The following is a 14,091-nucleotide window of genomic DNA, read 5'->3' on the forward strand; positions in this document are numbered from 1 at the left end:
TCTTATAGAAGACCAGAGGGTCTTCTCATAGAAGACCTGAGGGTCTTCTCATAGAAGACCAGAAGGTCTTCGTCATAGAAGACCAGAAGGTCTTCGTCATAGAAGACCAGAAGGTCTTCGTCATAGAAGACCAGAAGGTCTTCGTCATAGAAGACCAGAAGGTCTTCGTCATAGAAGACCAGAAGGTCTTCGTCATAGAAGACCAGAAGGTCTTCGTCATAGAAGACCAGAAGGTCTTCGTCATAGAAGACCAGAAGGTCTTCGTCATAGAAGACCAGAAGGTCTTCGTCATAGAAGACCAGAAGGTCTTCGTCATAGAAGACCAGAAGGTCTTCGTCATAGAAGACCAGAAGGTCTTCGTCATAGAAGACCAGAAGGTCTTCGTCATAGAAGACCAGAAGGTCTTCGTCATGCAGACCAGAAGGTCTTCTTCATAGAAGACCAGAAGGTCTTCTTCACAGAAGACCAGAAGGTCTTCTTCATAGAAGACCAGAAGGTCTTCTTCACAGAAGACCAGAAGGTCTTCTTCACAGAAGACCAGAAGGTCTTCTTCACAGAAGACCAGAAGGTCTTCTTCACAGAAGACCAGAAGGTCTTCTTCACAGAAGACCAGAAGGTCTCTTCACAGAAGACCAGAAGGTCTTCTTCACAGAAGACCAGAAGGTCTTCTTCACAGAAGACCAGAAGGTCTTCTCACAGAAGACCAGAAGGTCTTCTTCATAGAAGACCAGAAGGTCTTCTTCGTAGAAGACCGGAAGTTCTTCTTCATAGAAGACCGGAAGTTCTTCTTCATAGAAGACCGGAAGTTCTTCTTCATAGAAGACCAGAGGGTCCTCTTATAGAAGACCAGAGGGTCCTCTTATAGAAGACCAGAGGGTCTTCTTATAGAAGACCAGAGGATCTTCTCATAGAAGACCAGAGGGTCTTCTCATAGAAGACCAGAGGATCTTCTCATAGAAGACCAGAGGATCTTCTCATAGAAGACCAGAGGATCTTCTCATAGAAGACCAGAAGGTCTTCTCATATAAGACCAGAGGGTTTTCTCAAAGAAGACAAGATGGTCTTCTCTTCTTTCTACTTGCTTCCATAATCCCCACCTTTTGTAATTTTTCCAAATGACGAAACACTTCCGTCAACCACCTCGTTCCATTCATTATAAATTAAACATCAGCGTGAGCGAGGAGTGAGTGTTCGAATGTTTGTGTCGGATGGCAAACAAGTTTTGGCGGATAAGACGAGTATGATTTGTTACTGACAGCATCTCTGCGGCAAGTGTGATTTATTTCTTTGTTTAACAATTTGGCCAAAGATAAAAGAAACGAACCATCGGAGAACAACAAATGTATCTATCTACAAAATCGTGTGTGGAAAGAAATCTTTTCATTGCCAACCATTCACCAGTGGTACAACACTAACGCAGTAATCCTTCAGTGTAAATAATCCTTCTTGGCCTCTAAGGAAACTATTTTTGGCAATGAAGTGTTATGATTATCGTCAAACATTCAATGGGTTACTGATATCCGGCAGAAAAAGCAAAAAACGGAAAATAGAAACAAAGTAATATTTATGCTTATCGTTACTGTTCTTGACAAGCATAAGCCTATTAAGAAGATATATGTGTGTGTATGTATGTATATGTATGTAAGACTTGTTGTTGTTGACGTTATGGACCAATCCTGCAGTAAACGTTTTATGTATTCCAAATATGGAATACATAAATAAGGATTATACTGGGGTTATACATATTGTAACCATGTCTTGTTGTTGTTGCCATTGCATAATTTATATTACCCCAACCCGCAGTTCATTCTACGTGACCTTAGACACATTATAAATTATTTTGATGTCTGTGTTTCGCTTGGGTTACAAGGACTCTTTGCTCGTTGGAGATTACTCAGCGTAACCGTTATGATAATCAATCAATTTTTGGACATTTAATGATTTTGTCATAGATGCCATTTAAATACTAATGGTTGCTTCCTAGAATTGGAATCGTAGGTGGAAAAGTTGCCACATGGCATTGAACGGGAGTAATTAGTTCTGGTAATCATATTTTAACGATTGCTGGAATTTGATATATCAGCACCTTAAAGGTGTTTTCTATTTGATATTTGCAGTATAAGTCTTTAAGAACAAAGGAAACATTTTTAATACTCATTGAGCAAGTAAAAAAGACTTTCGATTTAGTAATGTCCTACAACAGTTCATCTATCAAAAATATCCTACATAATGAAAGATTGAACCAAATAGGGAACGTATTACCCAATTTTGGAGCATTTTGGATTTTTGCGAATAAAATCAGATTCACACCTGTTTCCTATTTACAAAAAAAAAAATGTTTTAATATTTCAGGGAAGTTTTAAAAAAATTCAATATTATTGTCCTAAGAAACCTTTAAATATCCAAAAAAATTGGAAATTTAAACAGATAATCCCTTACATTTTTTCTTGAAAAAAACTGGATTTGTTCTAAAAAAAAATAAGTCGGACAGGACCGACTATATGATACCCTACACCACTATGCATATTTAGTAGAGCTCTCATGAAAGAAACATTTATATTGGGCATTTCTGAGCACTATGAGATATCTGGTACAAAATATGATTATGGTAGAGTGCATATTCCGAAAGTTGGAGATTTAAACACCAAATCGGGTGAAGCATATACATGGGAGCTATAGCTATATCTGAACCGATTTCCACCAAATTTTGGTCGAAAGTACCAAAATTCACACCATTTGGACTATTAGCCATTTAGTGCACATGAAACCTAAAATCGGATGAAGATATATATGGAGTTATATCCAAATCTGAACCGAACTTTAAAAATTTGATCTATGAATTGCTAGGCTGTATCTGATATCTGGTGCTAAATATCAGTCATGTGGAGTGCATATAACGAATGTAAGGGACTTATTCACCAAAATCGTATGAAACAAATATATGGGAGCTATAGCTATAACAGAACCGATTTTCACCAAATTTGAAACACATGCTTATACGGACGGACATGCATAAATCGACTCAAACTGTGATTCTATGCTGATCACCAAAAGGAACTATGGGTCTATCTCGTTTCCTTCTCCATGTTACAAACAAATGCACAAAGAAATAATACCCTTACCACTATGTTGTGTAGGGTATAAAAACAACAACAAAAAGTTTCGACTACATCCACTAAATGTGTGTGTAACTGAAATGTGTGTCAGATTCCGTTTCACAAGAGATCTTGCATTACTAAAAATATTGGTATGTGTGAAGCTTGAAGATAATCGGATGTTTATTTCGCCCTTTTTGGCAGTTTTGTTCTCTAAAATTATCACCCTTTTTATGGTGGAGGTACCAGATGGAGTTGACTGATTTAAATTAATAAAAATATTTGTTTGGAAAGTTTGAAAGAAATCAGAGGATTATTTTGCATTTCATTAACCTTTATGGGAGAGGTATCGGCAGGAGTGCTCCGATATATTCAACAGTTATTGTATTGATAAAAACATTAGGATATGACAAGTTTCAATGGAATCGGGTGTTCATTTCGCATTTGTATTAGCTTCTTACCTATTCAAAATGTTGACCCGTTGTGGGGGAGGTACTTGATGAAGTGACCTAGCATTGATGCTAATATTGGGATTTATAAGGTTCAAACGAAACAGGATAATCCTTTCTTGTTCTATGGGGTAAAAAATTCTTTTTGAAAGGAGGAACCAGAATGACCAGAACTTGATCTAAGTTTGACAATAACATTACGATGTACCAAGTTTGGACCGAAACGAATACTCCTTCCAGAGTTATTGTGCGTACCGGCCAGGCCGACGGACTGACGGACGAATACCTCTAGATCGACTCCAACTGTTCTGAAACATATTTTGGTCCGAAAAGACCTAGGTTCTAAGGGCGTTATTTCGATGAGACGCATCATGGTCATGTCAAATGATACAAACCCTCTGCAGCCTGACTGAGGGCATAACAAATTTAAAAAGTGGCCGATGTAATCAAATTACCAAATATTGAACTCAATAATTATATGAGAATTTAGCTTATAAGTAAGTATGTTAAATTTGATGAAATTCTATCTATAGCTTCCCCCACTTTCGTAATATACAGGGTTGCCCATATTCGACGGACCCATCTGGCAACGCCATAACTTTTGACAGAGATGTCACATCGCTTAATGACATATCGCGTTTGAAGCGTCAGTCCAAGCAGATTTTTAACATGAACCAATACACGCCACGCGAGCGCTCAGAAATAGTTGAAATTTACATTCAACAGAAGAAGTCAATTGTGAAAAAAATGTGAGAAGTGCGCCTTCTAAGAACACCATTAGGCGTTTATACGAAAAATTTTCGACTGGTAAGGCTCTTTCTAATCCGAAGAGGCCATATAAAAGTCGACCAAGGCGATCGGCCGAGAATATCGCTGCAGTACGAGCCAGTGTTGAGAGGTCTACAAGAACATCCCAAAAACGCCTTTCTCAGCAGTTGGGCATGGCTCGGTCCACTTTACAACGGATTATTCGCATTGATTTGCATTTGTTCCCATACAAAATTCAATTGATGCAAAGAATGTTGCCTGCGGACAAGCCTCGCCAATTGGAATGGGCCCAAAGGGCCCAAAGATCCGTCGAATATGGGCAACCCTGTACACACCACTCCAATGATATTTTTGGCACCAGATATCAGACACAGCTCAGAAATACCTCTTCCAAATTTTACCGAGATCGGTTCAGATTTCTATATACCTTCGACATACAGGGTGAGATAAAAAACTGCAACAAATTCAAACGCCATAATTTTTACATTATTTTTAAATTTTATTGAATGAAAGCAAAACATATCTGAAATAGCATCAAATTTTAGAATAAGTTTGGATTTGTTCAAATTGGCCACCTTTGGCAAGAATTATGGCCCTCAAACGGGCAAAGAAAACATCTCACGCTGCCCGAATATTGCTCTACGGTATTTTAGCCCATTCCCGGCGAAGAGTTTGCTTGACATGATCGATACTTTGGTATTTTTAGTGCCAACTTTGCTTTCCGAAAAATACTCCAAACACAATAGTCCAACGGATTGGTATCCGGAAATTTTGGTGGCCATTGTGCTCTGGAAATGAAACAAGGAACCTCATTTTGTAATTTTCGCGATAATATTCTGCATTTATTCTGATGCCACGGTCGATTAATACGAGCAGAGAGCGATCATCGGCTGTTATGGCGGCCCAAACCATCATTATGGCCGGCGCTTGAGTTCTGGTGGCCAACCGAAGATGCACATTTTCAGCTGGCCTCTTTGGCAAGTGACCACGATCATGTTGTTTGTTTACAAACTGCTGGACAACGAATGTTTTCTCATCGGAGAAAACCATATTCGGTAGTTCACCACTTTCGGCCAAGCGAAGCAATATTTAGCTTTCTGTTGCGGTGTAAGTTCTTGCACTTTTTGGAATTTCAATGGCTTTACCCCGAGCTCATTTTTTAATATTTGCCGAAGGGAATATTGCGATATGTTCAGCTCACGAGCCATTTTCGACGCGGTTTCCGAGCAAGTCATTTCTTATTTTTGTGTTTGATCTCATCCTTCAAAAATTATATTTTTTGGAGATTTTTACACAAAACTCACAAAAAGTACGACTTAAAACCTAAAATGTCTGTTTAATATATATGAATTCCTGGTGTTTAGATAAGATTTAGACTTTTGACGTCCTTTAGTAGAATTTTATGACAAATAATTTTGTAGACTATTTTGACTTGATACGATTTCGTTGAAAGTAATTTTTTAAGCATATCTTTTAGAAAAGGACCAAAAAGACCCCTTTGTCATAGAATTAAAATCTTCTTACGAAATATTTCTCGTATTTATATCTGCAACATTGCCGAAGACACTATATACCTTAAATGCACGGATTCCGCAGAATCTTAATCGGAAATTTTCCAAAAGTGTTGAAAAAAGGGGAACTTGAACTGTTACATGTGGGTTGCGTTTCGATATAAAAAAAAAACCCGAAACACTTAGTTCTACATGCATAATCTATGGAGTTTCTCAGTAATTATTAAAAAAAAAGTAAAAAGCTGTAAGTTCAGCCGGGCCGAATTTTGAATGCCCTCCACTATTTGGCAATTCTCAAAAACAATCAAATCCGTTAAAAATTCTGTTAAAATCTTGGAAATACCGAACGTAGCTGTTATATTTGGGTCAATACGACGACATAGATCTGCTTAGGTAACTTTTGTCATAAGACATTACAATATTCAAATGAGAGACTTAGGAAAAAATCGGTGAATAAGGCAGCTAAAGTCATCAAAGTACCGAATATCGGTAGGAATACCTGCACAGACCATTTTCTGTCATAGTCTTCAAATACTTCAAATTCTAAAGTTGAAACAATTCCGGTGTATAATGTCGCTAAAATCATAAAAATACCAAATATCGGTAGGTATCCTTATATGGGGGCTATACGAAGACGTGTATCTGCACAGAAAATTTTCAGTCTTATCTGAGGCATCTGTTTATTAATATTAATTAAAGCAGATATACACAACACTTGAATTGTGTAACCTTGGTATGTTTACAATTTCTTGTAATCTACCAAGAATATTTATTTTTGCTTTCTATTTATACATTTTTGAATTCATTAAAACTAGCATTTAAAGTTAACTAAGCAATAAATTACTTCAGCCAATAACCCATGCAATGTGAAACCAATCGAGGTGTTTCTTTATTTAGGCTATTGGCCTGCATAAGGCAAACAATAATTATATAGGTCAGTTATATGCTGACATAGAATAAAATAATAATAAAAACAAAATTAAAAAATGTGTTAGTAAAATATGTTCTTTTGAACATTCTCCCCCACGTTGAACGAGGAACGTTCAAGAAACTGTCTGGTCAATGACGTATGATGATGAGACTGACTGCCGAGGGGTAGGTGTTGGGTTCATGTTATTGTTGGAAGTTCTGTGGTGGCGAAACTTGACAATGACGTATATGGCTACTCCAATTCCAATGCAAAGAGCTAGATAGCTGATGGTATGATGGTGAATGGCCGTCGATTTCATTAATTGTGGAAGGCGTCCGATTTCAATAGTTTTTAGCTGTTGGTGTAAGGTGACGAGTTCAGCAGCATGTGTTTCATAGGTGCTGTTTAATGTTTTGTTGAGCAAGACAAGCTTACTGCTTGAGATTATGGAATCCAGTGGCTTAAGTCTCAGATATGATGTGTGCACTGTTGTTTTGTTTTCGTAGTGACCGTATATTGTAAATGTGTTGTCTTTGAAAATGCAGCCTGGCCCAATTTCTAAAGTTCCAGCTCCTTGCACCTCCAGGTGTGTCATTTTTGTACCACAAACAAAGGACAATTCTGTTACATTGGCTAGAGTAAACATCCATTTATTCTTTTGTTCCATTTGTCTCCAAGTTTGGTGGTGCATGGTCGATTGCAAGTCGCACGCTTCTGACGATTTGTTCAATAAGAAAATCACCTCGCATAAATGTGATCGATCGCCTTTGCTAAATTTCGCTTGGTTGTCGCAAATAAAAACGTCATTTGTGGTATGTATGCAGCTGTTCATTTCTTCTGCGGTTAGCGATATGAACTCATCCCGATGGACGTTAGCTGCCAATAATGTTGATTTCAAAGCTATTGAAATAAATCGACCGGATCGTAGCATAGGTACGGGGATCATTTTGAATAAATCATACTGCTGGAGATCCACTAATGGAAGGCGAATCTCGAATATGATATGGTTCTTAATAACCCTTCCCTTACTCTTCATTAATTTGAAGAAATCCGAAACATTATCTTCGCGAACGGGTAGAGCACGAGATGGAGGAATGTGAGCCTTGATGGTTTGGAGCTCTTGTAGCAATTGATGTGGCGTAAGTAGCAACGGACTTATCCGACCATGATGAGCATCCGTTAAAACGTCGATTAAGTTATCTTCTATATGTTTCAACCTTGATGAAAGTAGCATGAGCTGTGAAGTGAGAAACATAATTGATTGTGTTGTTTTTACAACATCTTCTTTCTTTCTTCACCTTATTTGCCAAAAGGTTCATCTCCACTTGCATGTTGCCGAAGTTCCTTTGGCTCGTATCTTCGTCCTTTCTAATTATGTTGATTGTTGAATCAATAATAGATGTCTGATTTTTTAGAAGATCCAACAAATGTTGCTTATCTTCATTTGCCTTCTCAATTGTCACAGTCATTTGCTCCGCATATTCCGAATCCAAGACACCAAATAACGAGTGTGCGAGGTTCCCGACTATGTTTAGAGCTCCTCTCCTGATGCGCCTGGGGAATATGTTCAGTGTATTTGATTCCAACTGCCTTTGTACTTGAATAAGATTTTCTGAAAGTATCTCACAGCTTCTGTTCTCAACTGCTATCTTACACAACCTTTGAAGGGTTCCTATCCCGGTAGAAAAGCCATCCATATCTGCCCAAAATGGGGAAAGATCATAATAAGTGATCAGTTTCCACTCTGCTGTTACTACTTTTGTGATTCCAATTCCTTCAAAATAGATGCCGGGCTTATTCTCAAACTTGTGTATGTTGAACGAATGACACAAGCATAGAGGTAAAAATAGTAAAGCCACAAGCATCATCGATACTAGCATGCTGCTTGACGTCTTCAATCGCTTTGGAGATGGCTCTTCACTCCTACTCTTGGTCTCTATAGGCGGAAGAGGTTCCTTTTCCTTTTTCCATAAAGGAGCTAATCTGGTTATAGCTCTTTTAATTTCGCCGTTTTGTGTCTTTACGTCGACTACACGAACGGCTCCATCGTTGCCCTTATATGTTCGGGTTATTCTGCCTAGCGGCCACTGCATTACAGGCATGTTATCTTCCTTAATAATGACCAATTGACCAGGTTCCACGTTTGGAGATGGTGTACTCCATTTCCTTCTTTCTTGCAGAGTATTTAAGTACTCCGTGGACCAACGTTTCCAGAACTCATGCCTAATTTGAGATACGACCTTCCATCTGCTTGTCAATGATGTTGACCATTGGTTCGCTGATGGGTCAACCTGTGCCGTTAACGGTTCTCCCACAAGAAAATGACCAGGTGTTAATGCAGCTAGATCATTTGGATCGTCAGAAATAGGAGTCAACGGTCTGGAATTCAGGATTGCTTCTATTTCAATAACAACTGTTTCCAACTCTTCGTGGGTTAATGATGCACTATTAGTGGTGCGAAGCAACAGTTGCTTGGCTGACTTCACCGCGGCTTCCCATAAGCCACCAAAATGTGGTGCTCTTGGGGGAATAAACTGGAAATCGATCCCTTCTCTTGAACACGTCTCCGCTATTATTTTTTTGCCTTTCTCCCCAAAGACAGCCTTATTGAATTCATCGAGCTGATTTTTAGCACCTACAAAGTTAGTCGCGTTGTCTGAATATAGGGTTTGACATTTTCCTCGCCGAGAGATAAATCTCTTCAATGCTCCAATGAATGCTTCCGTTGTTAGGTCTGTAACTACTTCCAAATGTACAGCCTTTGTTGCGAAGCAGACAAAGACAGCGATGTAAACCTTGTGTGGTCTCTTGCCTCGTATTTTGTAGTGGACCCATAACGGTCCGCAATAGTCAACGCCGGAGACAATAAACGGCCTTGCTGGTGTGACTCTGCTCGGTGGGAGATTTCCCATGATTTGGTTGTATAACCTTGGCTTCGCCCGGGTGCACCTTACGCAATTTTGCACAATGTTGCGAGCCATAGCCTTCCCCTTGATTATCCAATATTTTTGTCTTGATGTTGCCAGTAATAGTTGTGAGCCACAGTGGCTATTCTCTAAATGGATCATGCTAAGAATGAGTTTCACAATTGGATCGTTGTATGGTAACAACATCGGGTGTTTTGTGTCGTATGCTAAGGTTGCCTCTTCCAACCTGCCACCGACTCTAAGTATTCCTCTGTCATCAAGAAACGGAGTTAAACTATGTATGGAGCTTGATTTGTCCAATGCTCCATGTTTCCTCAATTGCTGAATTTCTTTCGCAAAATCTGCCACCTGTACGGTCTTGACTATTAGTTGCATCGCCTGATTCAACTCCATAGGTGTCAATACATCTGTCGAACTTCCATGCTTGCGTCCCTTTATCCTTTCTGAAAATCGCAGGACATAACCGACAATACGTTGTAATCGTGTAAATGAACCCTTGTGGTTGATTCCATAGATCATATCCTGTAACCCACTCTGTGAGGCAATTGCTGATACTGTAGATTTTGTCTTGAATTCAAGATCGGATTGATTTTCTCTATTCTTTGAGAAGGGCCCCGGCCAGAGAGATTCATTTCCATGTAGATACGTGGGTCCATAAAACCACATCAGACATCCCGACAGACGATCTGGTTTCATACCTCTGGATATATAATCGGCAGGATTATCCTTCGTCCCCACATGTCGCCATTGAGTGTTTATCGATCTGCCTTGTATATTTTTTACTTTGTTGGCAACGAACGTCTTTAGAGCTGATGGTTCTGAATTGATCCAGTACAATGTAATCTCTGAGTCTGACCAATAAATAGTCCTTAGATCTTCGTAACCCAATTCGGCTTTGACCTTAGCAGTAAGTTTTGTTCCCAATTCAGCGGCACAAAGCTCTAACCGTGGCAGCGTGATCTCCTTTATTGGTGCTATTTTTGATTTTGAACAAAGAAGTCTGACTATATGCCTGCCGTCTGGCAGCATAGCTCGAAGATACACCACAGCACCATATGCCTTTTCTGACGCGTCCACGAAAGTATGTATCTCAATTTTTGTTGGTTTCTCTCCATCAAACATGTGTCTGGGTAACCTGAAATCATTTAACATCTTCAGACCTTCTCGGAACGATAGCCAATATGCTGCCCTTTCTGCTGGCAGTTCCTCGTCCCAGCCAAGTTTATTCTTCCACAGTTGCTGAATAAAGATCTTAGCTGCTGACACCACAGGACCCGCAATTCCTAAGGGGTCAAACAATCTTGCCAAATCAGATGTGACCTTCCGCTTGGTGACCTTGGTGCATTCGTTCACATCACTCTTCAAACAAAATCGGTCTGCTTGAGGAATCCATGTTAATCCCAAAACCTTGGTTGATGATTTGTCAAAATTGAGATCTACTTCTCTATCTTCTGGAGGAATTCCATGCAGCAGTTTTAAGTGGTTAGCACACCATTTTCGTAGTCTAAATCCAGCTTCCAGTAGTAACATATTAACTTGTTTCTGCATCTCAATTGCCGTTGTTAAACTGTCAGACCCGCACATGCAATCGTCAACGTAAAAATTCTTTTGCAATACCATCGCCCCCAATGGATATCTTTGTATGTTCGTATCTGCTAGCCTTTTCAGACATCTTGTAGCAAGATATGGGGCACACGTCGTACCATATGTTAACGTATTCAACATGTAATGTTCGAGTTCCTTGTCTGGAGTGTTTCTCCATACGATTAGTTGATATTTGCGATCTCTTTTGTCGACTAGCACTTGTCTGTACATCTTTTCAATGTCTGTTGTAAACACAAATCTCGGCAGTCTAAATCGCAACAGCATTCCGAACAGATCTCCTTGAACCCTGGGACCTGAATGCAAAATATCATTGAGTGACCATCCAGATGATGACTTGCAAGACGCATCGAACACAACCCTCAGTTTTGTTGTGCTGCTATTTGGGCGTAGGACACAATGATGCGGGATATAGTAATGATTACCACGCACCTCTCTTGATTGTATTTTCGTCATATGTCCCAGATCCTCATACTCCTTCATAAATTTAGCATACTGCTCGTGAAGACTTGCATCCTTAGATAAGCGACGTTCCAACGCAAAGAATCTTGATGCTGCAATATTCAAGGATTCAGAAATTTTCTCAGGGCCGTCTGCAAACGGTAATCGCACCACAAACCGACCATTCTCATTCACTGTTGTATTTTGGTTGAAGTGATTTTCACACTGTTCCTCTGCTATTGTCAACTTCTGGTCTTCACAAACATCGTCTTGTTCCCAGAACATCTTTAATAACTCTTCTAAAGCATGTTCATCTTCTCCGAAAACGGCGCATGTCACAGTTTCTGATTCAGCCTGAACTCTTCCACTAGCAATCCATCCTAGTTTTGAGTTCTTCAACATAGGAAGCTCTTTGGACATTCGAAGTTCTTGTGAGAGAATCAGGTTGAAGTAGAACTCTGCTCCAAGTAGTACGTCAATCCTGGTCGTTTGATAAAAATAGGGATCTGCTAGTTTTATGTTTTCTGGAATAGGCCATGATGTGATGTCGATCTCAGTGCTTGGTTGGGGTGGCACTATATTTGGTAACACAAAGGCTTCTAGGCGTGTTCTGAATTTGCTGGTGAGTGACTTAAGCTCCACGTTGACCCTGTGGTTTGCGGTTCTTGATCTACCTCCAACACCTTCGATACAGAGAGATGTTTGAATGGGTTCGATACCCAACCTCTGCACTAGTCGCTCTGACACCAGATTAATTTGTGAACCGGAATCCAGAATCGCCTTAAACTCATAGCTTCTTCCATTATTTGCCTTGATCGCAACACGTGCGGTTGCAAGAAGTACGTATGATTGGGATCTATTCGCCGATGCTACTGTTGGCGGCTGTTGAACCGACAAATCTGCTGACTTGTTCTCTACTTGTGGCCTCGTTGAAAAATGCAAAAGTGTATTGTGGTTTTGTTGACACTTCCTGCACTTCCCACTTGTACACGTTTTTGCCTGATGGTCATCCTTGAAGCAATTTAGACACATCTTGTGTCTAGCAACCCATTTCTGTCTTTCGGGCACTGTCATTGCCAAGAACTGTTTGCAGTAATATAGGGGGTGGTCACCTTTGCACATGTGACATCTACGGATCGTGGTGGAAGCAGTCGTTGCTGACGGTTTGCTCTTCTGAATCCCATTGACAGCTTCTAATGATTCGAAACGACTCCTCAAACATTTCATGAAATGATCCATCGTTTGGAGTTCTTTCGAATCTACAATCGACTGCTCATACAACACATGAGTAGTCTTGTCCATCCTCTTTGTTAGGATGTGGATTAAGAGTGGATCCCATTCCTTTGGCCTTACTCCAAGACCCTCCAATGCCAATAACGATTCATGAAGACTATCATGAAAGTCCTTCACTGATCTGCTATCGCCAGACATGTTGGGCAGGTTTAGCATTCTCTCAAGTATAGTTGACACTTGAGCTCTCTTGTTATTGTACCTGTCTTGGAGTGTCTTCCAGGCAATGTCGTAATTCGCCTCGGTCAACTCGAGGTGCCTTATGAGTTTCTCGGCTTCCCCAGTCACGTTGGCCTTGAGATACCACATTTTTTGCACTTGTGGCAAGGCTTGCTCGTTGATCATTTTCCCAAAAATGTCAGCAAACGTCTGCCACTTCGAATAATCCCCATTAAATTGAGGGATTGTAATTTTTGGCAGATTAACTTGATTTGCCAAGTTCCGCCTGATCTCTGCTGAGACGACGAATGATCGACCTGTGTTAGCGTCGATATTTTTTCTTTGAACTTTAACGTCTCTTCCTCTAAGAGAACGTAGGCTGATGCATCGTACCCCACCAACGTTGGGTCATCAAAGTCCTCGAACATTTTGAAGTGGATATCTTCCACGTGTGTCCACAGTTTTTCAATTGCAGCCACTGTCTGACAGGGAGCAGCTTGGCCTGAATTGCCCCTTATTAACGTTTGTATGGACTGCATTAGAGCCCTCTGACGTCTCACTAATGCAGTCACGCTGCTGGTTGCAGTAAACTGGCCTGATTGTTTTTGCACCCCCTCCCTTGTTGCGGGAAGCGGTTTCTGAGGCATTTGTTCTTTGCCCCTTTTGATGTCTGCCTCTATGTTGTCGATTGCAGCTCTGTACTCTTCACCAATGACTTGGTATTCGTTATTGGTGATATGGAGATGTGACTCTGCCGCAGGATCTGCACGAATTTTGTTTTCATTGCGATCGATCTCTGCCCAGAGTGCTTCCATTTCCTTGAGCTTTTTGCTGTAGAACTCCACCGTTCTTCTTTCCAATGGAGCCTTTTTTACGTTCGCAATTGCCTTCCTCAACTCGGCAATTGCTGCTTGTTGTTGCTCGATTACTGTAGCTAGA

The 14,091-nt window shown here is 40.2% G+C and overlaps 1 protein-coding gene across 1 annotated transcript; it reads right to left on the reverse strand.

Moving 5' to 3' along the window:
• Positions 1–6,866: 6,866 nt before the first annotated feature.
• Positions 6,867–13,338, reverse strand: LOC131801809 (uncharacterized). The gene is made up of 2 exons (XM_059120775.1): positions 9,688–13,338; positions 6,867–7,970 (listed from the first exon to the last, which is right to left on the reverse strand). The coding sequence occupies exons 1-2, from the start codon at positions 13,336–13,338 to the stop codon at positions 6,867–6,869; spliced, it is 4,755 nt and encodes a 1,584-aa protein (XP_058976758.1).
• Between the last annotated feature and the right edge of the window lie 753 nt (positions 13,339–14,091).

The sequence above is a fragment of the Musca domestica genome, unplaced genomic scaffold, assembly GCF_030504385.1.
Source record: "Musca domestica strain aabys unplaced genomic scaffold, Musca_domestica.polishedcontigs.V.1.1 176, whole genome shotgun sequence".
NCBI lineage: Eukaryota > Metazoa > Arthropoda > Insecta > Diptera > Muscidae > Musca > Musca domestica.